At 38.3% G+C, this 27,496-nt stretch overlaps 2 protein-coding genes across 2 annotated transcripts; one reads left to right on the top strand and one right to left on the bottom strand.

Moving 5' to 3' along the window:
* Positions 1–12,837: 12,837 nt before the first annotated feature.
* On the top strand, positions 12,838–17,857 carry LOC147856869 (calcium-dependent protein kinase 13-like). Its single transcript, XM_087328365.1, has 7 exons — positions 12,838–13,419; positions 14,441–14,584; positions 15,507–15,659; positions 15,784–15,899; positions 16,627–16,794; positions 17,192–17,416; positions 17,530–17,857. The coding sequence occupies exons 1-7, from the start codon at positions 12,861–12,863 to the stop codon at positions 17,647–17,649; spliced, it is 1,485 nt and encodes a 494-aa protein (XP_087184491.1). The 5' UTR covers positions 12,838–12,860; the 3' UTR covers positions 17,650–17,857.
* A 5,140-nt stretch (positions 17,858–22,997) lies between these two features.
* On the bottom strand, positions 22,998–26,174 carry LOC147856868 (phytoene synthase 2, chloroplastic-like). The gene is made up of 6 exons (XM_087328366.1): positions 25,521–26,174; positions 25,259–25,309; positions 24,666–24,838; positions 24,227–24,462; positions 23,842–24,034; positions 22,998–23,556 (listed from the first exon to the last, which is right to left on the bottom strand). The coding sequence occupies exons 1-6, from the start codon at positions 25,957–25,959 to the stop codon at positions 23,359–23,361; spliced, it is 1,290 nt and encodes a 429-aa protein (XP_087184492.1). The 5' UTR covers positions 25,960–26,174; the 3' UTR covers positions 22,998–23,358.
* Between the last annotated feature and the right edge of the window lie 1,322 nt (positions 26,175–27,496).

The raw sequence follows: 27,496 nt of genomic DNA, 5'->3' as shown, positions 1-27,496 counted from the left end.
TCATATAATATATATCTTTTGTTGTCATCTCTCTCTCTCTCTCTCTCTCTCTCTCTCTCTCTCTCTCTCTCCTTCTCCCGAGAGTTCTACACCCCTCTTAGTACAAATCCTCATCTTTTAGTACTAATTCCCTCTTTATCTTAGTACCATTCCTAACAACGTCATAATATTCGGTTCAATTGCATATGTACATATTCCCGATGAGATGCGATAAAAGCTCGATCCCAAGTCAGAGAAATGTATACTCGTAGGGTACTCACTCGAGCAAAAAGGATATAAGTGCTTCAACCCTTCCACCAAGAAGGTACGAGTGAGTAGGGATGTGGTATTCAACGAGTCAACATCCTGATATACAATCAAATCGATCCCATCCAACACAGTTGAAACCAAGTTCGACACAGATACGGAGGAGGAGGATCAACCGAGTCCCACATCAGAGGAAAGTCCAATCTCAACCAGGTTAAGTGGACCACAAGACCCTCCAAGTGACCAAAGCATGTCGCGGCCGAGTCCGAAACAAGAAAAAGGAAAGGCCAAAATGCCCGAGTACGAAGACTCAGATGGAAATGAATCGACTCACTTACCCGACAATGAGTTTGGTAGATTGGATGCACCCATCATGAGGACACCAGGAGAACCACGTTGATCCACCCGAGAAAAGAGCGTAGTTAGTCGATTCGGCTACAACGACTACATGGCATATCATTATGCATTCATAATGCAGGTGGCGACAGTCCAAGAACGGAAACCTTTTCCGAAGTCGCGAAGGACACTAGATGGGTCGAAGCGATGAATCAGGAGATGCAAGCACTCTCCAAGAACGAGACATGGGATCTTGTCCCTTCGTCACACCACCAAAAGGCAATTGGATGTCGGTGATCTTCAAAGTGAAGCACAACACCAACGACACTGTCAATCGGTACAAGGCTCGGCTACGCACAGATGCACGACATCGACTACTAAGGGACCTTTGCCCCGGTGGCAAAGATAACTACAATTCAAACCGTGATCGTGCTTGCAGCAGCAAAAGGGTGGCACCTCCACCGAATGGATGTAAAGAACACCTTTCTCCGAGGTGAGTTAGAAGAAGAGGTGTACATGATACAACCACCTAGATTCGGGTCGACTACGCATCCGACTATTGTCTGCTAACTCAAAAAGCCTCTCTACAATCTCAAGCAGGCACCAAGAGCATGGCACTCGAAAATAATGCAATATCTTCATCAAATCGGCTTCACCATGTCCAAGTCCGACAACTCTCTGTTCATCCGGAGCGACTCCAAAGGACAAGTATTTATCATCATTTATGTGGATGACTTGGTCATTGGAGGAGAGCATTTAGCATAGATAAAGTAGATCAAGAAGCTCCTCTCTAGCCGATTCAAAATGAAAGACATGAAGGAGCTTCATTACTTTCTAGGAATAGAAGTAATTCAGACTCCTGACGGCATCATGCTTTCTCAAAGGCACTATATCCTCAATCTTCTTTACAAGTTTGGGATGACATAGTGTAAGCCCGTCACTACTCCTCTCGATCGAAAACTAAAGCTAGATGTCGACTCAAGCACTAGAGAGTGTGAGCCGACGCACTATCATCAACTAGTCGGAAGCCTCATCTACCTCACAATTACCTGACCCGACTTGAGTTACCCAATCGGCCTCCTTAGACAATTCATGCAAACTCCGTGAGAAATCCATCTCGACTATGCTAAGCGATTGCTAAGGTATGTGAGTGGAACCATGGATTTCGGCATCCTCTACAAATCGGACACATTGATTCAACTCAAAGGGTATATCAATGTCGACTAGGCTAGCTATAGAGCCGACCGAAGATCGACATTCGGATTTGTTTTCTCTCTTGACAACGGCGCCATAATGTGGAGTAGTAAGAAACTGCCGACAATCGCATTGTCAAGCACCGAAGCTGAATAGGTGTGCGGTCATAGCCGCATGTGACGTCGTTTGGCTCAAGAGAAGCTTGAAGGATCTGGGCGTTCCCATCAAGGATCCAATTCTCCTCTACTGCGACAACATGAGTAGTATCCACCTCGCTCAAAACCCAGTCTTCCATGTTCAGACTAAGTACATCGAAGTGCACTATCACTTCATCTGAGAGTGTGTTCTGGCCGAAGATGTCGACCTGCAACACGTTAGCACAAACTTGCAGATGGCCGACATCTTCACCAAGGCCCTAGGAGTCGACAAGTTGCGACAGTTCACAACGAACCTGGGTCTTTCGACTGTCGACCAGTCGAGCTTGAGGGGGAGTAAGGAGCAAGAGTGAACTGGACATCCGAACCAACCGAAGATGGAGTCGACTCAAGACGACCTGAAGACCAGTCTGAACCAACCATCCAACGACCAGAAGTTGTGTTTGAAGGGGCGTGTTGAGAATCAAACTCAACTTCCCGGGTGTGGGAACACACTTTAGGCTACTCAAGTGTGTGAACACCCCACCTCCTTGTATAGTAACTAGTATGTCATAGAAGTTAATGTTCTATGACACATATTCTTTAAGTAATTAAGACTCGACCTCTTCTCAAGAGGCGACTCTAGTGAGAGAATCTAGAGAAAAGGTGACTACATATGCACCTTCTCCTTGTCTTTGTAATTGTTGGTTCTTTTTGCTTTCGTGGTAATACAGTTTTCTGATTTTATGTAATCATGAGCTCTCTCTCTCTCTCTCTACACACACACACACAGATAGTTCTTTCGCTACACAGAATCCATCTAATTCTTTACAGGACATGATATTCTTTTCAAAGCTTGAGTTGTAAGAAGTTATTTTTCACATCCATATTTTCAAGAGCAATTTCTAATCTCAAATGATAAACACAAATTATATGCAAAGTAGAACTTCTCATTTGTTTGATTACACAAAGGTAGAAACATAGGCAATATTCCTTGTAAATATAAATGTGCAAAATAACATTTTTATTTGTTTGATTAAGGAAAAGTAGAAACATATATGACATTCCCAACAAAATTCTCTAAATAGATTACGTAAGTGCCTACCCAAGAGTCTAAATATTATCTCATCACGCTAAAAGAGATGTGACATGTTATATCAAACCTCGTAATATGTCACATGTCAAGGTTACACACTTTAAGTCTAGAAATCATCATTCAATAGCATGATGCTAAATTAAATATGAATGTCAAGTTGGAAGACTCATGAACATGTATATGATTTCATGAAGGCGACCCATTTGCAAGTGTGTGAAAGAAAAAAGAGACAAAGAATCGGGATGTGTAGAAATCCTCAAGCAAATGTGTAAACTTTTGAGGTGACCTAAAACAAATATCACATGTTGATGTAGTTATTGAATGTGCTTCTACTACGGTCTTTTTCTCAACTGTGTTTTATTTCATGCTTTTCTTCCTTTTCTTATGCTCATCCACCTCACATGAGTTGTACAACTAAATTGCTTGTCTTAAGCAATCTATCACATGTCAAGGTTACACACTTTAAGTCTAGAAATCATCATTCAATAGCATGATGCTAAATTAAATATGAATGACAAGTTGGTAGACTCATGAACATGTATATGATTTCATGAAGGCGACCCATTTGCAAGTGTGTGAAAGAAAAAAGAGACAAAGAATCGGGATGTGTAGAAATCCTCAAGCAAATGTGTAAACTTTTGAGATGACCTAAAACAAATATCACATGTTGATGTAGTTATTGAATGTGCTTCAACTACGGTCTTTTCTCAACCTTGTTTTATTTCATGCTTTTCTTCCTTTTCTTATGCTCATCCACCTCACATGAGTTGTACAACTAAATTGCTTGTCTTAAGCAATCTTGCACATTTGCAATCTAGAAAGAGTTATCTTTGTTCTACCTATGATGACTAGAGTTCATGTCCATCTCCATACACATCTAAATACATTGTGCCTAAGTTGAGTACATTTTGGGGTATATGAGCTAAAGATGCATAAAAGCATCCAACAAAGGCAATGTTGCACTATCCATGTTTGGAGAAAGCTTCAAACATAAATGAAATATGACACACAAGAAAAAGTGGGAGATTAGATTTATGGTTGTTGACACATGGCATGTGCCCACATAAACGTCAAGCACTCAATGAATGAGTTCATCCTTTCACTTCTCACTTAACATGAGGTGAAGGTTTGGACTTTTGCATATCACTGATTTCGTCCATAGGAATAAATCTTAATGATGTTGAACAATACAATTCTATATTTGTCAAGTAATGTCCTTTGATTTTGCCCATTTCGACCCGAGACTTGAATATTGCTTCTGCTACGAAGAGGAAATGGTCGCTCCAATGCATGAATATTTACTTTCCTAAGTGACTAATATTTCTTTTTATACATGAATAATAATAAGTCAATTATGAGAGAATATTTAAATGCTAGTTGTATAAACAATTACACATTGTAATTGGTCATTAATTTTTGTAATCTATTTCCAACAAGCAAGGCTCATGAGTCATAAGCATTCGTATGTGGGTAGGAAACTAAAGAACATACCAAAGTTGAAAATTTTCACATATTATCATCTATGTTTTATTCAATGAGAGGGTTGAGGCCAAGGACACATAACAATCAAAACAACAATAATGATTGGAGGATATGCAACTATGCTCCCCCAATGAGATAAACCCTTTTTTAGTGGGTGAAAATAAACAAACCCCCCTTCTAGTGTGAAATAGATGAAAAGTGGGGGGTCAAACTTATGGAGTCCTCTTTAAAATTCTACAAAGAGTTGTACCTCATGGTAGAGTGAGAATATATGATCCAAAGTAACAACAAAAAGGCTTCAAAAGGTGTCACCTTCTATTTTCCACTATCTGTATGCATAGATTTGGTTGGGCAAATACATCTCTCATAATAATTAGATATTTATTAGGTATGATCACATATTAGATATTTATTACCCAAATTTATGTCGCATATGGGGTTTGGCGTAAGGATATCAAACGTCATTTTCACATAGGGGATAGGTGCAATGTCATATTTTATGATGAATGGCGAAATGACTAGGATGAATGCATTGACATTATCGATACAATGAGGATGCTCTGTGATCTTGTTATTGTTTGCCTTTACTTCTCACTTGATTCTTATTACAATGCATAACTTGGTACAATCAATTGCTCAACTCTCTCTCCCTATAGGGGAACTTTCCATAGTCAAGCACATGTGAATGGTTTGTTTGGGTTCATGAGAGCTCCAACCAATGTTGTGTTAAATTACACCTAATTGATTTGATAATGCAGAAGCAAGATCTGGCAGTGTTATTTCTTGATTTTGAAAAAGCTTACGACAGAGTGGACTGGGATTTTATGGAGGAAACGCGCTCTTTAGGATGGGTTTCCCAAGCAAATGGATACGAGGAGTTTCAGCATTATATCGTAATGCAAATAGTTCTCTCTTATTTGCAGGGGACATTGGTCGACAGTTTTCTATTTCAAGATCTGTACGGCAGGGATGTCCACTTGCTCCTTTCCTGTTTTTACTAGTATCTGAAGCATTTTCTGTACATTTAAATTCTCAATATGTAAATATTAAAGGTTTAGCACTACCACTGGCAAATGCTAGTGTGGATAGTGAATTCGCTGATGATACAGCTTTATATGTTCAAGCCTCACATTGTAATTTGTTACATGTGCAAATGGCCGTGGATGATTTCTCAGATGCAACGGGTGCATTGATAAATTGGGATAAATCATCAGGTTTTTGGGTCGCTTCAGGAGATCCACCAGTTAATGTACCTTCCTTAGGATTCACATGGATACCTCAAGGTCAGTCTACTAGATATCTAGGTTGTCGAGTGGGTGTGGGATTAAAGACAAAAGATATGATTGCGCCCTTATTGTTAAGATTAAGAAATAAATTAGTATATTGCAATAAAGAAAAATTATCCTTAGCTGGACGGGTAGTTGTAGCTAATTCGGTGTTGTTGTCCTCAATTTGGTATATAGCATCTACATGGTTGTTTTCTAGGTCAATAATGTTAAAAGTTCAACGTTTAGTACGAAATTTTATTTGGGGGAACAATAGGTCAGACAATTCTGTAGCAAAGGTAGCTTGGTTTGTTTTGATACAATCTAAACAAAAAGGAGGTTTAGGTTTGATTGATCCAGTTGTGCAAAGCAAAGCTTTACTTACTAAACATGTTGTTAGGAGTTTATTGACAGGAGAGGAGTTATGGAAAAAGCTATGGATTCAGCATTTACATAAGGTCAAGCCTTCAGTAGGTGGTCAATGAAAGGATAGTCTTAGATGGTTCTTTAATGCAGATTTCTAGCTACCTAAGTCCAATGATGGATCATTGCGTTTCTTCAATGGAATTTTTCGGGCATGGGAAAGACTTCGGCAAGCACTTGTTTTCTTGCCACCGAAAAGCTATAATCAATTTATGCGTCAACCATTGATATGGAATCCTTTATTTTACTGATGAAGTTGCATGTGTTTTGGGTTTACGCCCTAGGTTATCATGGGCTACAATGGACAGTGGACCAGCTCGTACGATTGCAGATTGGATAAAGTTTATGCAATCCTCTATGAAGAGGGGCTCAGATCATGTTATCACAATTGTCCACGGTGTCTCAGGTCACAGTGCCAACCTTGCAATTCGATCATTTTCAGAGTTGGTATGGTATGTTCTCGACACTCAATATACTCATAGGAGCTCGGTTATATCATCAAAATGGAAGCCTCCATTTTTATGAAGTTTTGGACAATGGTAGGTTGATACTAGTGGATGAGGAGTCTCCAATCATGTCCGTTGCGAAGCAATTGCCAGTGCGAGTAATTGCTAGATTAGATAAAAATATATATATCGATCCTAGTCCACTAGCTAATTTCTCATCTCATATTTCGGTGTTAGACTCTAAACCAATTGATGACTTGCAATGGGATCCAGCGGATTATGGTTGGAAATTGTCCATGTCTGACTCTTCGACTAAGGTCCTTCCTTTCTTCACATATTCAGTGGCGTTTGGCAAGAATTTTATGTTGAAGCAAACTGAGCCGATACCTGTTGGAAAAAAGTATTGGGAGGAAGGTAATGTTTCATCTGCTCATATGGTGATGTTTTGGAAACAATTTTGGTCAATTAAATGCATGAATAAGATATTGCATTTTCGGTGGTTGATGATTCATTATGCATTGCCAGTAGGTGATTTGTTGAGGGGATCGGTGAGTAATCGGTCATGTATTATGTGTGGGTTTGCGGATGAGACATTGCATCATGTATTTTGGGAATGTGTTTCCGCAAAAAGTTTTTGGTGTCGAATTCTTAGGCTTCTAGGTCGTAAGTATAGGTCGGCTATTTTCACGTGGGGTGCAGTCTTCCGGGGAATGTTGGATCAACAAAGGGCTTTTTATCATTATAATCATTCTTCCTTGTCTTTACATGTAAGAAGTTTTCAGGTATATTCTACTTCAAGCTCCTTGCAAGGAATCAAGTTCTTCTCGCGGAGTTATGTTTGGCAGATTGTCTCCTCGTTGTCTCTATGGGTTCTTTGGAAAGCTAGGTGTTCCAAGTTATACAATGATGAAGACAATCACGTTATGGATCAGGTAAAGTCTTTTTGGAACTTATTAGTACATACGGTTAAAGGTGAGTATGACAGTTATAAGGGCTCTGGAAACACATCTATTCGAAAAAGAAGGAGATTTCGACGAGTTTGGTAAGCTATTCCTATAATGTTAGATGTAGGCACTGAGGTTAGGTGGAACTATGTACCACCTCGTTGGTTGTTCCCGCCACCGGTACCATTCTTACTGCGAACAACATGAGCCAACATGGAGGAGACGATTGCGGCATGTAGGAAGGCTATTTTAATGTATAAGGTAGTGATGACAAGTGAAGATAGCCATATGGTGGATGAAGACATGAGGATGAGGGATGATGTTTTGGGTGCTAAAGCAGAGTAGTATAAGAAGGATTTCAGTGGTATGAGGCGGAATTCCTATGATAATCGGAGACATCGAGATGGTGGATGTGGACATGAGGAAATTGGTTTTCTATTTTTGTGATCAGGATGACTGATGTTGGTGGGGGGTTGTCGCAGATTAATATGAGAAGGTGAGGATTTTTTCCACTCATTTGTTGGTTGTTAGTGTAACAAGATTTTGAAGGTAATCAGCGATATGGCAAGAAGGTCAACGAGATGCTTCAGATCAGGGCTTACTTATGAAGATGTTATGGTTCTATTAGGTTGAGGGATGATGGCGATGGGGTTTGAAGCATATTTGTCATCACAAGAGAATGGGTGGTGATGGTGTGAGGGTTGTAGCAGATCATGAGTGGAGGACAAAACATTTTTCACTTATTTTTTGTTATTTGCACAAGATCTCGGTGGATTTTAGCAATAATAGGCAGGAATCCTGAGAGAATAGGAGATAGCGAGATGATAGATGGGGACATGACGAAGCCGATTTTCTGTTTTTGTGATCAGGATGAGTGATGTTGGTGTGGGGGCTGAAGCAGATTATTATGGGAAGGTGAGGAATTGTTTTTCACTCATTTTTGGTTGTTACTACAGGATCGCGGTAATCGGTGAGATGGAATAGGGTCAGCGAGATGCTCTGGATATGGGTTGAGTTAAGAAGATATTATGGTTCTTATAGGTTGCGGGATGATGGCAATGGGATTTGAAGCATGTTTGTCACGGTGAGAGGATGAGTGGTGTTGGTGTGAGGGCTGAAGAAGATCATGAGGGGATGAGGAATCATTTTTCACTTATTTTGTTGTTAATTGCACAGGACATTGGTGGTATTCGGCGAGATGGTGGATGTGGATTGAATGAAGCAATTTGTCTATTTTTAGGAGTGATGATGGTGGGGGGGACTGAAGCAAATCATGAGGGGATGAGGAACCATTTTTCACTTATTTTGTTGTTAACTGCACAAGACATTGGTGGTATTCGGCGAGATGGTTGATGTGGACTGAATGAAGCAATTTCTCTATTCTTAAGAGTGAACATAATGTGGGGATCGAAGCAGATTGTGTGAGGTGTGGAGGACATAATTCATCTTGTTTATAGGGAGATTATTACAAGTACATTTCAATTTTTGTGGAGATGAAGGAAATGGTCGTTTTGATTTCGGAGATGATGCATGGGGGCTATCCATGGCAGCCCATCACGTTTTACCCAAGCGTCAGGTGCATCATGAACTATTTTGGTGTCTTCAACTGTTGTGTACAAAACATTTGTCAAATAGCATCACCCTAGTGGATAATCAGGTGATGGTGAACAACTCCAGTATTGGCAAAATCAAAGGCATATATGGAGTTTTTAGTCTACTAGCTAGGGTGGACAGTCGGGATATGTTGTCTAGGATTACCACCAAGATATGTAAAGATATGTATTCTCTTGGACCACAAGAATTTGTTTATAGGTTGAGAATGGGTCGTGTTGGCAAAGGCTGAGAGAGTTTTCATGGATATAATTAGCCTTATCTTGCCAAACGTCATTGTTTATATTTGGTCTTTTTATAGACACTTGTGGAGTAGAAACTATTATGTACAAATTGTATATTGCCTTTGGCATTGTTAATTTTAATACCAATAGAGTATAGTTTTTGTGGAAAAAAATAATGGGTCATTGTTGCCCTTAGGTTAACCTATTGGTGATGGAATCCTACTCTTTCAAAGTTTGACTTGGATATCACATGATTTGGGTTTCTTGAGTCATACATGCACTCCAACGAGCTAAAACGGAGCTTTTTGAACTTGGAGTATCATATGATTGATTGAAGACTCAAACTCTTAAAAGGCATGGGTAAGAATTCATGAGTAGAAACTGCAAAAGGACCGAATGATGGTCAAATATGGAAGAGGCGTCAAGAATCAAGCTATGTGGAAGCAAAGATAACTTAAAGGGATGAAAGATCTTTAAAGGGAAAGCAAATAAAAGAGGAAAGGATCTCATGAAGCATCAAAAAGTAAAAAATGCTTCAAGCTCATTAGGAAAACTAAATCATAATAAGAGAGCAGTTGCTTCAATGAGAATGAAAAGATAAAGCACAAAGATTGACTCCTAATTAATGAAGTATGGGACAACATAAAAGAACCATAATGAAGTGCAATATCGCGGATTTATGTTTCGGGAAAATCGAATTCATGGATCAACAAATTAATCCAATATATGGATGAGAGAGCATCAAGATCGCAATAACCTTGGAGATGTGTTGCGTGGAAGAAGGGGGACACTACTCATTGATAAACCCAACGAATGGATCGCACAGACTTCACTTATTTTTGGATACAACTTCTAGTTTGAAGTGGAATTATGCCATACCTTCTTTTATGTTGCACAACGTATCTTTATTGTTCTACTTGTTTCATATATGGCAACATCTTCTTGATCATATGCTTATAATAGCCTTTGTATCACGATAGAAGTGAGATGAAATGTCTCATTCTATTTTCTCCATGTACAATTTTTAAGTAATATACTACAATGAATCTTTCAATGAAATGAAATAAGAAATTACTCAAGAGCAATCGTGCAAGAACACCAAGATCTGACTACAATACCAAAGGAGCGGGTGTCATAAAAACATACTTTTTGGCTTACAAGGATTCAAACCCACATCTTCTTGCTCTATGTGTTAAACCTTTAACCATTATGATAACACATATAATATATAAATATAATAATTTATCAGTAGTTATTACAAGATATTTAGAGTATTCTGGAACATTCTAGAATATTTCATGATTATCTTAAATATTCTAGATTTACTCTATAAGGACCTATAAATAGGTGTCTATTCATTCATCAGAACTCATTCGATTCAATGCTAGTCTTCAACCCCTTAGCCTACTCTTTGTAACCCTTGTTCTCTTATAATATAAATTCCTTTCCCTTTCTAGTGTTCTCTCTCTCTCTCTCTCTCTCTCTCTCTCTCTCTCTCTCTCTCTCTACCTTCTATCATCTTCTTTTCTTCTATTTTCTCCCTCTCTCATGCTCTCAATCACGACAATGGGAAGTGTTCGCACAAAAGTGGTATTGCAAACTCAACAATATTGATGGCTTTGATGGTAGAGCCCAAGTCTTCAATGGGACCTAACTTGTAGGATGGGAATACTTTTCTCTATAGGATTTGGGTGCACCATTAAGTGGTACTTTCACCAACATCAACAAGAGAAAATTTATTTTTGCTAATGGGATTGAAGGACCCAAAGAGTAAGACAAGAAAATTTCCCTTATTTTCGTCAACAAGAGTGTGGATATTGTAATGTTCTTGGTCTTAAACAATAAACTTCGAAGGCCACCAATAAGATATGGACCACAATGAGAAAATGATAACATCAAGTGTGGATATAGAGGAGTTTCCTAGGACGCAAAAATAACAAAGAGTGCTCAACTACCGACAAAGAGGTGACTCAATAATTGGGCACAACTACACTTGTGACACAAGAAGGGACTTCTAGACACTAGAAAGGTTATGAAAGAATGCAAACAAATGATGAAAAACAATCTAGAGTGCCTAGAAGACATGGAACATGGTTTGATGAGACCAATATCAAAATTTATAAAAGCAAATGAACACCCACCTATCCATAGTAAGAGGTCTATGGTAAGCACCCACATGGCCCCAAGTAAACACATTTATCTAGAATGAAAGAGCATTGACTCAAGAGAGCACCTACAGGCATTTAACTAGGGCACGAGATTATATTCTCAAGTGAAAGGAATGAATCGAAGCAAGAGGTTATTTACGATGTCTAGAGCAAAAGGACAAGGTTATCAACAAGAAGTATGACAATGTCTACCTAGACCAAACCATTTACTTGGATTAGACTATATCCTTGGAATGAAATATCTATACAAAGTGCTCTAGTGAAAATGGATGGATAAAATAAAATAAAATAAAATTATAGGTAAGTGGACTCAGAAGGTTAAGCACTCCTAATAACTTGAACGAAAGAATGTGACCCAAGGTAGCAGAGCTGCTCGGAAATGGGTCAAGCCTAGAGAAAGTTGGGGTGCGGCTTGTCGGGTGAGAGACAGAAAAGTGCCCCCCAACCCCCCCAAAATAGAAAAGTGTGGAGAGGAGATCTCGATGGATCATGTGGACTCAAGCATAAAGTGTGAAAGGGACAAAAACGAACTTGGTAAAGTGGTGGTGGTGGTGGTGGAGCAGACGTGGGGTGGTCAACACGAGTGAAGTTAGTAAAGTTGCCCCCACGAGACTTGATTGGATTCGTCGACATTGCACGGACAAGGAACACACAGGGTCCGGTCCGGAGGTCATTAATTGACCGATTGAACCTAGGTATCGACACATTGATCCAGTTTATTGACATATATGACCCAATTATTGTTGACACACAGGGTCGAGAGGTCATTAATTGACCGATTGAACCTAGGTATCGACGCATTGATCCAGTTTATTGACATATATGACCCAATTATTGTTGACCTATTGACCCGACCGACCCCGTTATGGGCCCAATTGACCTATTGACCCCCGTGTGTCCGGTGGGATGGCTCGGGTCAATCGTGTGTGTCCGTGTGGATAAGGCCCTTGACTTTTTCCAACTTCTGAGAAGGGGGAGGCGGCTCCACACAAGAAGTCATTGTCAAACTCAGTCAACAAAAACCTGGTCAAGATAAGCAGCCCACTCTCTCTCTTTCTCTCTCTCTCTATCTTTCTCTGTCTATCTCTTCTTCCCCTGTTACTCACTCACTCTCTCTCTCTCTCTCTCTCTCTGTGTCTGCGATTCTCTGTTCTGTTCTGTTCTGTTCTGTCTTTCTCTCTCAGAACCCCCCCCCCCCCCCCCCCCATCTCTGAAAACCCTAAAAAAAGAAGAAGTCTCCTCTTCTTCCTCCCCCCCCCCCCCAAGAAATTGCCCTTTTATCATATCCAAAATGCAAGTGCCGCCTCGAGCCAGAGAGCCTCCTCCGCCTTCGCCGGGCTCTTCTTGCGTCCTCCTCCGCCCCACCGAGCCCCTCCAATTCCTCTACGACCTCCAGGTCAAGCTGGGTCAAGGCCAGTTCGGCACGACTTACCTGTGCGTGGAGAGATCCACAGGCGCCCAATATGCTTGCAAAGCCATATCCAAAAGGAAGCTGGTCTCCCCAGAGGATGTGGAAGATGTTCGGCGAGAGATTCAAATACTACACCATTTGTCGGGGCAAAGCAACATCGTGTCCATTAAAGGTGCATATGAGGATTCCTCTTATGTATTTGTGGTCATGGAGCTTTGTGCTGGGGGAGAGCTCTTCGATCGCATAATTCAGAAAGGCCATTATAGCGAGAGGAAAGCTCGTGACCTTATTCGGACGATTGTCCAAGTTGTCGAATCATGTCATTCTCTCGGCGTTATGCATAGAGACCTTAAGCCAGAGAATTTCCTCTTCTCTAGCCCACATGAAGATGCCCCCCTTAAGGCCATCGATTTCGGCCTCTCCATTTTCTTCCGACCCGGTAAGCTCTCTTCATTCTCGAAAAATAACCTTTCGATTATTTACGAAAGAGAATACTCCCCTGGCATTTTGGATATGTCTTAGAACATCCCTAGGTTTTGGTAAAAACATACTGGAATATCCCTAAGTACTGGTTACGTTTTGGATACTTAGCAGAATACCACCAGGTTTTCAATAATGTACTATCATACCTCTCAGTATTCGGAAATTCTTAAGACTACCTTGGGAGTATGTTGGTGAATATGCAAAACTTTCAGGGTATTCTGGTGTTTTCCCCCAATTGTTTCTGTCTTATACTTCAGAAGGATTGGACACACTTGGTAATGCATATTTCCAACAATTTCTGGAAATGTTTTTCACTATAGCCCCAGATTTTGGAGCTATCTTATTTATATTATGGATACCGCGAGAAATCATGGGCATTGTTTTCACCATGATTCCCATATTCGGACTTAACAGTGTTATGTATACCAAAAGAATCTTAGGCATTGTTTTTTCACTACAATTCTTGGTTTAGAACCGAACATGTTGTGAGGGAAGCTCCCAAAGCTCATAATGTTTAGCGTTGGAGGGAAATATTAGGGAAAGTGTGCTCTCTCTTGCCCCGCCCCCCACATGAGAAATTGTTGTCTTAAAATTTTTCCATTGTCAGTGGAATCTTTTTCCCATCCTCGTCATCAGTATGTAGAGTAATGGTTTGGAAATGGAAATGTTTCCCAAACAAGGGAAGTGGGGGAAACACTTGGTCAAGATGTAGAATGCAAAGCATTGTGCAAGCTTACTATTTGGAATCCAAAAACCATGACATGCATATTGAAAAAAGCTTCAGAAGTTCTGAAACTTTGGATGGAAGAAAGAAATAAGTTCAGGGAGAAAGCCAGAAATTTGCAAAGGAAATGATCCTGCATTAACATACATTACTGTATTATGGATGAGGAAAATTTGCTCAGATTACAGATTCAGTTGTTTCTTTAATACCCATCCATTTCTCACAATAGTTGCATGTAATTTGTTATATGCAGGCGAGGTTTTCCATGATGTGGTGGGTAGTCCATACTATGTGGCTCCAGAGGTTCTAAGGAAATCATATGGACCTCAAGCAGATATTTGGAGCGCTGGTGTTATTCTGTATATTTTGCTAAGTGGTGTTCCGCCATTCTGGGCAGGTAGGTTAGCATTAAGAACATATGAGTTTTTGCATCTATACTTGTTTAACAATAAAACATTGCAAATATTATGTTTCAACTAATAAACATATTTTAGATCGATGAAATATATACATTCTTATTTGTCAAAGTTTTTGGTGCTGGAATGCTCGATTTGGTTTCCATCATCTTTTCAAGTGGAAATGTTATTATTATTATCATAAGTTGGCCTTTGCATTATTACATATCAATGGGCTCCAATCGATCTGTTCGAATGGTTGGCTCTCAGGGTTCTATTATTTACAGAGAACCACTTCTAAATCAAGATGTAATGCAATTGGGATTCCATTTTCGTGTTACTGACAATACTTACTATTTTCTTTTTCTCTTCTCTTGAGGGATTTCTCCTTATCTTCTTTCTGTGGTTTCTTGTTGGGAGAAGGTCGTCGTTAGTGGATGTCTGCAACAAGTATGCATATGATAGTGTCTATACTAATAGACAACAAGTATGTAGATGTGAGCAAGGAACAAGCAGATCTAAGGCTAATGCAAGATACAAAATAGAGAGAGAGAGAAACAGTAACTGGCACAACAATATATTCTGTATATTTCAAGAATGGGCAACAACAAGAACAGACAATACAAGCTTGGTTATATGCTAATGCAAACTAGGGCAAATGGACAGTGTGAATACGACCATTATATGACCGAATTCGACATTTCTCTCTCCAATTTTTTTTTATATATTCATTAAGTTCAAAACACTCAAATTATTTGTTTATTCTGTCATTTAAGCTAGACAGTAGTGATTGGTCATGTGACTTTGTATTGTGCACACGTGTAATATATTACTTGTATGTGTATAGTACAGTACTCTTTAAGGAAACGAAAAAACAAGAATTAGGGAATGAATGAATGATCCCATATATATGTTCAAATGCAGAAACTGATAGAGGGATTTTTGAGCAAGTGCTGAAGGGGGTGCTGGATTTTGACTCAGAACCGTGGCCACGCATCTCAGAAAGTGCGAAGGATTTGATAAGAAACATGTTGAATCCAAGCCCTTTGGCCAGATTCACTGCCTATCAAGTTCTGTGTAAGGACCTAGAATTTGTTTGCATCTATCACTTATTAATCTAGAAGCTTTTGTCTCTTCTTCTTCTTCTTCTTCTTCTTTTGGGAGAGAGAGAGAGTTTTAGCATAGAAAGCATGTGATGCAGGCCATCCATGGATACAAGAGGATAGTGTTGCTCCTGACCATCCACTTAGCCCGGCTATACTCTCTCGAATGAAGCATTTCATAGCGATGAACAAGATGAAAAGATTAGCTTTACGGGTAAGAAGCTCACAAACTTCTAATGAAGTTTTTTTATAAGTCTGAATTTGGTTTATATTGCTTCCAAAAAGCACCATCCCCCTCTATATGAGAAAACTATTGTTGTGGTGTGCGCTATGACTTTTTGTACTTTTATCTCTGCTTCTAGGCAGTCATCAATATGTTGTTTGGAGAAGCTTAGCACCAAAAGTTATTCTAAAGCCTATATTCACAAGAGGAGAAAACCATTTTTGTTGTGTGAGATGATTTTTATTATCATTGCTTCTTGTTTGCTGTCACCAGTGTATTGTTTTTAGAAGCCTGGTGTTAAAATCATTATAAAGTTTATACTCACAGCATGAGAAAACCATTGTTGTGGTGCTGGTTATGATTTATTAATTATTATTATTATTATCAGCACTTCATTGTTTTTGAAAAGCCTACAGTGAAAAGTTATTGTAAAGCCTATATTTTTTGGATGAGATGTGTGCTCGTTTAGTCTATTAAAAATGTGATCAAAACAATGGAAAATACCCCTGACTTGTTGGGTATCTACAAAACTACCCATGAAATAGAAAATGATGTGTTACAGCTTGTAAATAAGCAACAAGTTGGAGGTATTTTTTATGTTTTCCCTTAAAAACCATCTGATATCGTTTTGTACAAAAATAGCTGAGCTTTTTGTAATATGAGGCACTACATCAACATGTGCTATGCACACATCTTTGTCGATAATTGTGCATTCCAGATCATAGCGCAGACACTTTCCGAAGAAGAAATTGCAGGATTGAAGGAGATGTTCAAAATGATGGATACTGACAATAGTGGTGCCATTACTTTCGATGAACTTAAGGCCGGGCTTGAAAAACTAGGGTCGGGTCTCATGGACAGTGAGGTTCAAACCATAATGCAAGCTGTAAGTATGTGTAGAAGAGAAAAGAAAACGAAGTTTCATATACAACTTCTTAAATGCACCAGTATAAAAAACAAATCTTTCATATGCACTTATATATTCTTATAGATCCATTCAGAGAGGAAAGAAGAAGAATAATTCCTCACTATAAACTTGGTTTTTATGCTGACTGATGCCATTTAAAAATAAATCAATGTAATTTCATTTAGAGATCTTCTATTGCCCTGGTAAATGCATCAATGTTTTCATTTATAATGTCTTCAATATGCACTGGAAGAGTTGTTCATCAGCATTGGGGTAATGTTCAGGGGCTCAATTCTCATCCCATTAAGAAGGGAGGGAGTTGAGAGAGAGAGGGAGAGAGTGGAGTGGTTCATCACTTTAAACCTTGGATCTTCAGGCCGACTTTGATAACAATGGCAGCATTGACTATAATGAATTCATCACCGCAACACTAAATCTCAACAAGCTCGAGAGAGAGGAGAAGATTTTTGCGGCGTTTTCTTATTTTGATAGAGATGGGAGTGGCTACATTACCATGGAAGAATTGCAACAAGCTTGCGAGGATAATAATATTAGGGATGTCAAGATCGAGGAGATTATTGGGGAAATCGATCAGAACAAGGTAATGCATAAACCAAGTCATTTGCAAACTTCTTAAACCTCTAACATGTGGAAGCATAGTTGCTACTTTAGTGCAGTTCCATTAAAAATATGTTACTTTATGTGCACTTGCAGGATGGAATGATAGATTATAATGAATTTGTTGCCATGATGAGAAAGGGCAATGGTGGTATGGGAAGAAGAAACATCACCAATGGGCTTGTATGGGATTCTATGATGATCGAGGGATCGTAAAAGATTGTGTGCCATTTAATATCTTGACCTCAACTAAGGTTTCGATCTATTCGGGTTGTATATCTCCATTAGTTTCCTGAAGATCTAGGTAGGGGGGGGGGGGGGACCTGTGTTTTAAAATGTGAACCCTCTAGGGTCATCATGTTATATCATTTGTATTTCTGGCTGTTCTATGAAGATTTAAAGTATAAAGGTCATTATTCTATCATATGAGAGTATGAATAAATTGTGAGAAAGTAATATAATACTAAACGAAATCCACAAATTTTGAAAGCACCTTGAGAGAAACTTCCACTGGATGATTGATTGTTTCCATAGACATGTAAGCTCCTTGAGAGAAACTTTGGAAGCGCAAAATATGGTAGCTTCATGCACTAAATGAAATGTCCTTGGATTGGACATTCCTCAAAGGATGAGTATTATGTAGTGCACATAAAATTATCAAACTATATAAGGTGGTAAATTAAGGATGCAAAAATGAAGGTAAATTGAGTGGGAGCAAGACGAACCCGAATAATAATGCCATTCCATTCAAAAAACTTTGCTATCACAGTTAGATGTTATTGCAACTCCTCTCTCTACCCCTCAATAAGAATCGTTTTTAAAAATTTTAATGGGTAATGAAATGCTGTTTTCATGTTTTAGAAACAACAGAAATCTTATTGGCTCAAATGTTTTTTGTTAAAAGTGGTCTCTCTCCAAAAATGCAATAGTACTTAGAATTTACCATATGGAAAGGCAAATTACTAGGGTATTTGTCAATAATTGTGAGGTTATGACTATTAAATTATGATAAGTATAAATGAATTTTCTACTTACAATTTGTAGTCACGAATTTATCCCTAAGGAGCACGTGAGCTTGCCTTAATTTTTCACATTAGAAGCTTAAATTTCCAATTATGTTTCTAATAAAAAATTGGCAATCCATAATTGAGAAGATTCAACATTTTGGTTCCAATTTTAAGCTTAATGTGGTTAATTAGCAGCCTCAACAAAGGGCTAAAGTTATTGAGATGATTGGGATAATTAAGCTAATATATAATTATCATAATTGTTTGTTATGTTGATTAAGCATATGCTCGAAGTACTTGGGTTGTTTATTATTTTTCTTGATTGTGCTCAATCTTAATTTTGATGTGATTAGTAGCCTCAATTGTCATCGCAGATATATAGGTTATTTCGAAGACAAGCAAGCATGTCATTATTTTCTTTTACATATTAGTATATTTTCGTTAGTTTACATCAACCTTGATGACATTAGAGACGAAGAGCAAGATTGCTATGGACATGCTTGCGGTCACTTGAGTAAAGCAACATAGTGAAACATAATGTCTACCACGAAGGGTTTGAACACACATGAAACTTTGTGTGATATAAGATTGATGGTTCCTAATGCATGAGGAAGATTGTTATGGACATGCTTGGAGCGACTTGAGTAAAATAACATAGTGAAACATATTGCCTAGAACACACGAAAAAAGTGTGTCATATAAGATTGATGGTTCCTAATGCATGAGCGTATTCATTCGTATTCAATTTTGAAAATCACACCTATAGTTGTAGTGGGTCATTCATTGGATCTACATACTTCATTTCATTAGGCATATAATTACTTTGTTTGCCCTTTTCAATATCGAACGACACACCTATCAAGTCGATCTCTAGTTGGGCTATACTAATATTTATGGATATGCTTACTCTCCTTGTGACACTAACCCAAATGCTATAAATACCCCAATGCTTATTTTGCCAATCTTTCATATGACTTGAAAGCTTTTTTGTTTTGATTCCTTGTAGTAGGATTATTTCAAGCCATATTTGATAAAAAGAGTGTAAAACCTTGAACCTTGATATAGAATGAAAGGTCTATGTCATTACTTCCAACAAGTTCGGGTAGATCCAATAGAAGAACATTTTTGTGAGGAATGTCTCTATATATATGTGGATCCTATTGGTCATGTTGGCCCTAATAGGACATTGGTGCGTTTTCATCACATACTCAAAAAAAAAGTTTGGCCTACACAAAGTGAAGTTGAAGTGACATATCATTGTTTTCCAATGCTAGAAATAGGCAAGATTCCATTGCTCTTTTTATTTTAAAAAATCTATACTATGATTTCTTTCTTGTTTTCTTTTCATTTGCTTTTGATATTCGAGGTAACTATTTAAAAATATTATTTTATACTTCCTCATATTCAAATGTTGCAAATTATCCATACTTCGTGTGATTATGCTACATGTCAAAAATGTCATTGACATGTTCCCAAGATACAAACTATGCAACATATCATAGTTAAAATAGACAAAGGTTTGGCTTCTCTATCAAACAGATGTGAAGAATGCCTTCTTTAATTTTCCATTGCTTAAATGTATCCTGGTAGGTCTTAACTTCTCCCCTTTATCATTATCTTATTTAGTCTCCAAGTTATCTCACAATTTTAGATGACTTCCCCTAGATGTAGTGTCTAAAAAGGTTGCTTGGACTTGCAAGTGAGCTTCCAATGCGGTAGAAACTCAATCGTTTTATTATTACGTACTGTTCATTTGTCTATTTATAAGATGATAGGTGGCACATCCTTTTCTAAGGTAATTGGGACTCAATTTGACCCTCACTTGTGTTAATGAATAACAAAAGCTTAATTGACATGGTGAAAAATGTAAATCAATATTCACTAGATTCTACTGAGGCTCAAGTATTGTAGTTCAATCAATAAAGATGAGCATTCAAATTAAGACACATGCTTATTTCTAGTAAACCATGAGGCCTAAGATTCATGTAGATATTTATGAGGTAATGGACATCAATAGTTTAATGGTCTTCAAAATTTCACAATTCACACTTACTCCATTAGCATACCTAAGCTTTCCATTTAATCCATGTGCCCTATAGGCATGAAGAAAGCATACATGCAATTTCTCATGTATATTGGCTCATCTTTGACTGTATGGAGTATGTAATGCAATGCAAACTTCTTCTTAGTGTTCCTTGTGTTTTGAGAGTTCTAACTTATATTAATTTGTAATCTATTTCCTCCTATATGATTTCCTTGCATGTTGTCTTCATGATAAGTAGTTTAAAGACTCATCAACATTTGAATGTATTGCTTGAAGTACACCAAATTCATGTGTATCATTATTGATATGTAATATATCATGGACTCTGAAATACACTTTTTGTTTCTATTTGATGCATAGAAAACCCATTCATTGCTTTAAGTGCCCTTGCCAAAAACAAAGGCAACACCAAAGACATAATCATGCTAGGTGCATGGTGTAGCAGGAATCATGTCTATGCATAAACTAACATTAGCCTTATTTATATCCCCAAAAAACATGTGCATGCTGTGACTGAATGAAAGCAAACCACTGTAAGTATTTCGTGTATAGGATCATATTTGAAAAACAAGGCATCCACAATTCATTGTTTTCAAATCTTTTGGCAGCACAAGAAGTAGAAAATTGATGTACCATTAATTGTCAATAAGGTAAGGAACATGTTGGAGATAGCTTTGGATATTAAGATCATCATCAACACATCATTGGAAAAGATGAATGAATATATCCAACGACCCATTTAGCAATGCATTTGGAGATGTTTAAAGATCCAATATACTTTGAAGACAGAAATGGGACGATGAATGGAACATATTATTTACCCTTCCATAGATCATGATAACGTTGTATGTACATTGGAGAAGCATATAGGAAATGCTGGTGTATTGAAAGAATTCTTACCAATATTTCCATGAAGATGATGAGATTTGATGATCCAATATACTTTGAAGACAGAAACGGAATGATGAATGAACATATTATTTAGCCTTCCATAGATCATGGCACCCTTGTATGTACATTGGAGAAGCACATAGGAGATGTTGGTGTATTGAAAGAATTATTACCAACATTTCCATGAAGATGACGATATTTGATCTATTACTTATTAGTTCATTGATCTATATTGTTGAAGTAAGTTCAGTATCAATCCAAAGATTCTATTGCAAGTCATAATGCAGACCAAAAGGGTTTTTGTGGGAATGAAACAACAAATAAGGCTGATTAAACAAACATGACAAAAACGCTGGAAGGACGGAATCAGACTACATGAAATTCTAATCAATGTCATTTTGGATGATCAATAACGTAAAAGCAATGACATCATATGATATTATGAGAGTTATTAAGGCACATATGTCTCGGCATGAAATTTTCTGGATACTACATTACGCAAATTTGGACCTACTTTTGGTATTTGCACTATAGAGAGATGATGATGATGATGCTAGAAATATGATTTACAAGGCCCAAAAGAGCAATACAAGAGAGTTTTCTTTGTGACCGGCATGCTTTAGTAGAGAGATGCATATGCACGAGAGGCAAGTCAGTGTAACCGACATGGACAAGTTGTGTAGGTTGGTGCATTCAGTAATTGATGGCAGGAAGCATTATCAAATGGTGCTTCACATCACAGCATGAGATGCATCTCGGCCTAAATCTCTTGACTATGTCAGCATGCAGATTTGTTTTGCTCCACCGAGTACTCTTTAGATGTCTTTCTCAATTTCAAGCCCATGACCACAAATGTGGATGCTGATTACCCTACTTGCATTAAATAACATGGGGGTGAAGATGTGGTTGGGTACATTCTATAAATTGGAAACGATTAGATTCGGTTTGGGAGTCTCAAACCAAACTGTTTAAACAGAACCGAACCGAATCGCCAAACCCATTCAAACCTAGCTGTTTGAGGGATATTCCTACTACAGGAGACAATTTTGCCTTTATTTGTTTCTTATAGTTTGTTATTAGCATGCCAAGCTTGGGTTGGTGGACAATGCAGATCAATGTCCTCTACTTTCGCCATACACATGGACTCTCATCAAGCTCCCTAGTTCAAATGCTCTCACCTCAGTTCCAAGGAGCAGCATGGAGCATGTAAGATGTGGGTGTTTGGACAGCAAGGTGGCATCATAGGAAACCTTTTGTACCTTGTTGATGTACTTCCATCTAGAAAGGGGGTATACCTCATCCCAAACCTCCATCCGTGTAGCATGACTTGGATTACCAATGTATCAAATATTTTCATCAACCATTTTTAAGGTCACTGAGTATGCCTTTAGATTTGATATTGTTTGTCAAATCGTATTTCAACTGATTTTATCAACATTCTGTTCAGTAAAATTGAAACATTAACTTTATCCTACATCTCTCTACTTCTCAATGATGACTTCATCATACTAAGCAAGACTCAGTTTGAAATAATCATGAATATTCAAGTTTAGAAACGTTTTCAATTGTTTTGGGTTTTTCTAGGCATTTTACATCATGTATGCGAAGTGTTACACAAAAAATATAAGAAGGAAAAAAAGATATTGGATGAAGGCGATCTTCTTATATACAGGATGTTGGATGACATACAATGATATCAGATTGCAAAGCTTCGAAAGCCTCGAAGCAAGGAAAAGGCGTGTTCGGAAGATCCAAACTTTCACAAATAGTCCTCATTTGTGAGGCAATGTTTTGATTATCCATAGGCATAATACTAGAACAAGTTGAATGTGAAAGATGTTTATCTTTTTTCCACATTGCCTGTATATAATTTATATGAATCTCAGCCACTCTTTATAGGCTTACTAAGTGCAAGTCCCAACACTCAGCCCTTTAATCGTGGTGCTTCTATGGAGAATCATAATAAATGAAATTTTCTTTTATCTACATCAAGGGGTTCAGCTTTTTTTTGCTTACATTGATTGAAGCCATTGATGGAGATATTAAGGCTCTTCCATAAGCAACTGGTAGTGAGAGGAGCTTTTTCCACTTCCCCACATATGCACGCATCGTGAAGTTATTATAATCATTGGCCTCAATCGAATCCAAGATTTGCCGATACAAAATCAATGAAGCCCATACCTGAATTAAACGAAGCATGTCTTGTTTTTCCTCACACTTACAGAATTGATTTCAAGAAACTTTTCAACATAAACATTGAACCTTAAACAAAAACCTGAAACCAGGTTGAATCCAAGATTTTGTCTAACAATGTGATTATTCCAAGAGGAACAGAACATGAATTGATTTCAAGAGTTTTATTTTTTATTTTTTATTTAAACCCCCCAAATAAACACCGAAGGACCAAATGCTAAACCCTAAACTTGTTTTGACATAAATAAAATGATTTATAAACACAAGACATACCGGCCATCTACTGTCTTTATCGAGCTCAATTACACCTTTCTCAGCTTCGTTGAAAAACATGCGCGCCCTCTCGATTTGATTTTTCATGAAGGCCCTCCATTTATCTGTGACTTTGCCAGCAAAAATATCTTCCTCACCAATTCCAAATTGTGCTAGTTCATCCTTTGGGAGATAGATCCTTCCACGCCGAGCACTATCCAAGAACAAAAAAGAAATAAGTCTTATATCTTCAAGGTGGACTTCTCTTCACCAAACTGACTGATCATACAATTGACCAAAACCTCAAACGAGTGAATGAGTGCGCATACTCTTCTCAAACATCTTGAGTGAGTGAGCATACTTTTCTCAAACATCTCAAGAGAGTAATTCGTGAGTGAGAACATACTCTTCTCCAACATCTCTTAAAATGTTTGTAAGCTGGTTTGCGATTCCTAACATGAGGCCCGAATTGTAGACACTTTCTACACTTGCTTTTGACTCTGGTGCTATACCCATCACTGGCACACTCATCAATCCTACAGTCCCAGCAACATAGTAGCAATAAAGGTAGAGCTCATCGAACGTCTCGTATCGTGCTTTTACAAGATCTAGTCGCATGCCATCAATCATGTCACGGAATGGCTGCACAGTTCCCCAAAAACGATATTGATTTAATTATTATTTTTTAACCTCAATGCATCAATGCACTACGAGATATGTTAAACTTGTTACAAGCATATGTGGACTTATGAAATCATTTAGTCAATCCATCAGCTACATTAGATAAATTCATGAAGGACCATAGTTAGGTCCATTAGGTCAGTTAATGCATGTAAGAAATTAACCTGGATATCAATGGGGAACTTTCTGACTACATCAGCAAGGGCTGCATCAAGCATATCATATGGTTTACCCTCGAAAACATCCTCCAATCTCTTCTCCCACCGATCAAGTGCAGCTGGAGTTATGTGGGATGCATTTGGACCATCCACAAGCTCATCAGTTCTCCTACACCACACTAAACATTCATAGACACAAAACCAAAATCAACCAAAATCACACAACCCCAACTTCCTAAGATTGCCACATATCAAAATGAAATGCCCTAAATTCAGAAAGACAAATTTCCCTTGGGTGAGCAATTGCATATACAAAAGGCACATGTACATCAAAATGTCCTAGTACCTTAAATTCTATACAGAACAAGGAGAAAATAAATATCATCCACAATGACCAATCTATTTTGAGTGTCTGGAATTATCTACATAAAAGAAGTATATGTTCAAATGTTGTAAATCCTTACAATATTTTAAACCTAAATCTGAATCCATAAATCCTATACTCTTTACGTTTAAAATCCTTATTCATATATTATGCATTCACCAAAATGAAACATACATCATAAAGAATGCAGCAAGGCAAGCCATAGGGTTTTTACCATAGATAGCCCAGATTGCGCGTTGTCGCTCGGGTGTCATCAACATTGTACCTATTCACATAAAAAACACATATCAACAATCACATGTATATCATAAATGAAGGAGACAATTTCACATTTCCAGAAATATTCAGGGCCCAATTTTACATTTAAAGGGTTTAGGGTTCAGTACTATGGATTAGGGTTTAAGGGTTAAGAATTTAGGATTCTAGAAGTTTTAGGGGAATTAGAGTTAGAACTTAAAAGAAGAATGTTTACCCACCGAGGCTGAAAGTTTTGGCATACTCTGCGCAAACCTCTCCACATCGAGCATATGCATCATTCAGGACTTGAGCCGAAATGTCAGAGAGAGGACCCATGGAGCTAGCTATGGTAGTGGGATCATCGAGAACATCCTCTCTTCCCAAGATACCAATAGAGCTGCTATCACTGTTAGTTTCTGTTGTAGTAGCTCTCTTTGACAAGAGGGCAGCTTGCTTAAGGACAACATCATATACTCTCTCTTTGGCAGACGATCGGTTAATGTAGTTGGGCGTTGGGAGAACGTGGGCCCCGTCTGCGCTAACCGCCTTCACCACTGGATTGCTCCTTGATCTCTTGGTTATAATGGTTTTAGTGTGTTGAAGGAGCTTGATTGTACTTACACTTCCTCTGACATGGTGCTGAATGTGGGAGCAGGGCAGGACCTGGGCAGCTGGCATGGTCAAGAACCTTAGGTGGTTCTTCTTCTTCTTCTTCTTCTTCTTCTTCTTCTTCTTCTTCTTCTTCTTCTTTAGAAGAGAATGGATTCTCCACAATCTCAGGAGTTCAGTGTGAGTATTAGGGATTAGGTTTAAGGGTACTGCAGAGTATGGGTGTTTCTGTCTGTCTGTCTCTGGGAGAATGAAGAGAGGAAATGATGATAAGCTTTTATGGCTTTTCTCTTCCAATCACTCTTCTGTCTGTGTCTCTCTCCATATCCACATGGATTTCCCTTCTTCATTCTCAGCCAATCAAAGCCAAACAAAACACAAAAAGAAGAAGCTCTGCTCTGTTCTTCACCAAAACCTAAAAGCTAAAAAAGAAAAAGTGTCCCCCAATTTCCTTGGAAGCCTTTGGTGCTTTTTCGCTTTTTTCCTGCGATTTTCTTCGGGCGAAGGAGAAAGCAAAACAAAACTACGGTCGGCTGATGGGCCGCCTCCACCTCTCTTTCTCTCTCTCTCTCTGTGGGCCAAATTTTGGTCTTAGAAGACGTTAATATTCCTTTCTTTCTTTTCGTTTTATAGTCATATGTATCAATAATGTTGTATGGTCTTGGTCATATTTGAACTAGAGCCCTTGAGAACAAATACATTAAACACTTCAACTAACCAAATGGTTTGCTCTCTCTCTCTCTCTCTCTCTCTCTCTCTCTCTCTCTCTCTCTCTCTTTGAAGAGAATTGCGTCGATCCATTGGCTACCACACGTCTCTTTCACACTTGAGTCTCGTGTGGACAAGCTTTCCTGACCACCTCTCCTGTTGCTTTCAAGCCGCATCGCATTTTTATTTTACCCTTTTCTGTGGACCACAACACCCCCCCACACATTCTGCATCTTCGAAACTGTATTGCCCTCGTGCACATTTTCGATAGAAATCCGAGAGCAATGTCTCTTTTTTAAGCTAAAAGAAACACCCGTTTCTCCTCCTGTCTCATAGTCAAGTATCACGTGGACAACTGTCCTCGTTCACTCACCTTGCATGCGGTTTCCAAGCTAACCAAACGGTTTGTGGCCAAAACACCCTCACATCTTCTTCGCCGACTTCATTTGAAATTTTGTTGCCCATGAAGACATGGATTGATTCATATGAAATGTAGTTGGATTGATGAAAACCATTTTATTGCCTACTAGCCTGAGTAGTTATGCCGCTACACTTGCCCATTGTTTTCTGCTTAGGTATAATGTGAACAAACATTTTTATTACCTCTGGTTACCAAGACGGTCACATTATTGACACACACATACATTCCTTTAAATTATTATGATGACATATTTTCTTCCAATGTTTTTTCTTTTACTAGTAGACTATGTTCTATTGGATGAATATTAAAAAGGCAAAAGATTGAGCATGTTTGAACTACTTCACGTGGAGGAAATACTTGCCACATATTCATTTGCATTTTCTATCAAGTTGAGAAAAAGCGACATTGCCCACAAGCATCTACATGTCCGTTTTCAAGCCAATTATTATGAAGCAAAAGTTAGCCACAAGCTAAGGC

The sequence above is a fragment of the Azolla caroliniana genome, unplaced genomic scaffold, assembly GCF_043228905.1.
Source record: "Azolla caroliniana isolate FFs.n. ecotype wild unplaced genomic scaffold, voAzoCaro1.0.p SCAF_12, whole genome shotgun sequence".
NCBI classification, from domain to species: domain Eukaryota; kingdom Viridiplantae; phylum Streptophyta; class Polypodiopsida; order Salviniales; family Salviniaceae; genus Azolla; species Azolla caroliniana.
The sequence above is the reverse complement of the archived record's forward strand: the minus strand, read 5'-3'. Positions and strand labels throughout refer to the sequence as shown.

Coding starts and splice junctions, on each gene's coding strand:
- LOC147856869 (XM_087328365.1), top strand. CDS start 12,861: ATGCAAGTGCCGCCTCGAGCCAGAGAGCCTCCTCCGCCTTCGCCGGGC. Junction 14,585..15,506: donor TGTTCCGCCATTCTGGGCAG/GTAGGTTAGCAT, acceptor GTTCAAATGCAG/AAACTGATAGAGGGATTTTT. Junction 15,900..16,626: donor TGAAAAGATTAGCTTTACGG/GTAAGAAGCTCA, acceptor TGTGCATTCCAG/ATCATAGCGCAGACACTTTC.
- LOC147856868 (XM_087328366.1), bottom strand. CDS start 25,959: ATGCCAGCTGCCCAGGTCCTGCCCTGCTCCCACATTCAGCACCATGTC. Junction 24,839..25,258: donor CGCAATCTGGGCTATCTATG/GTAAAAACCCTA, acceptor ATGAATGTTTAG/TGTGGTGTAGGAGAACTGAT. Junction 23,557..23,841: donor ATAAAGACAGTAGATGGCCG/GTATGTCTTGTG, acceptor CGTTTAATTCAG/GTATGGGCTTCATTGATTTT.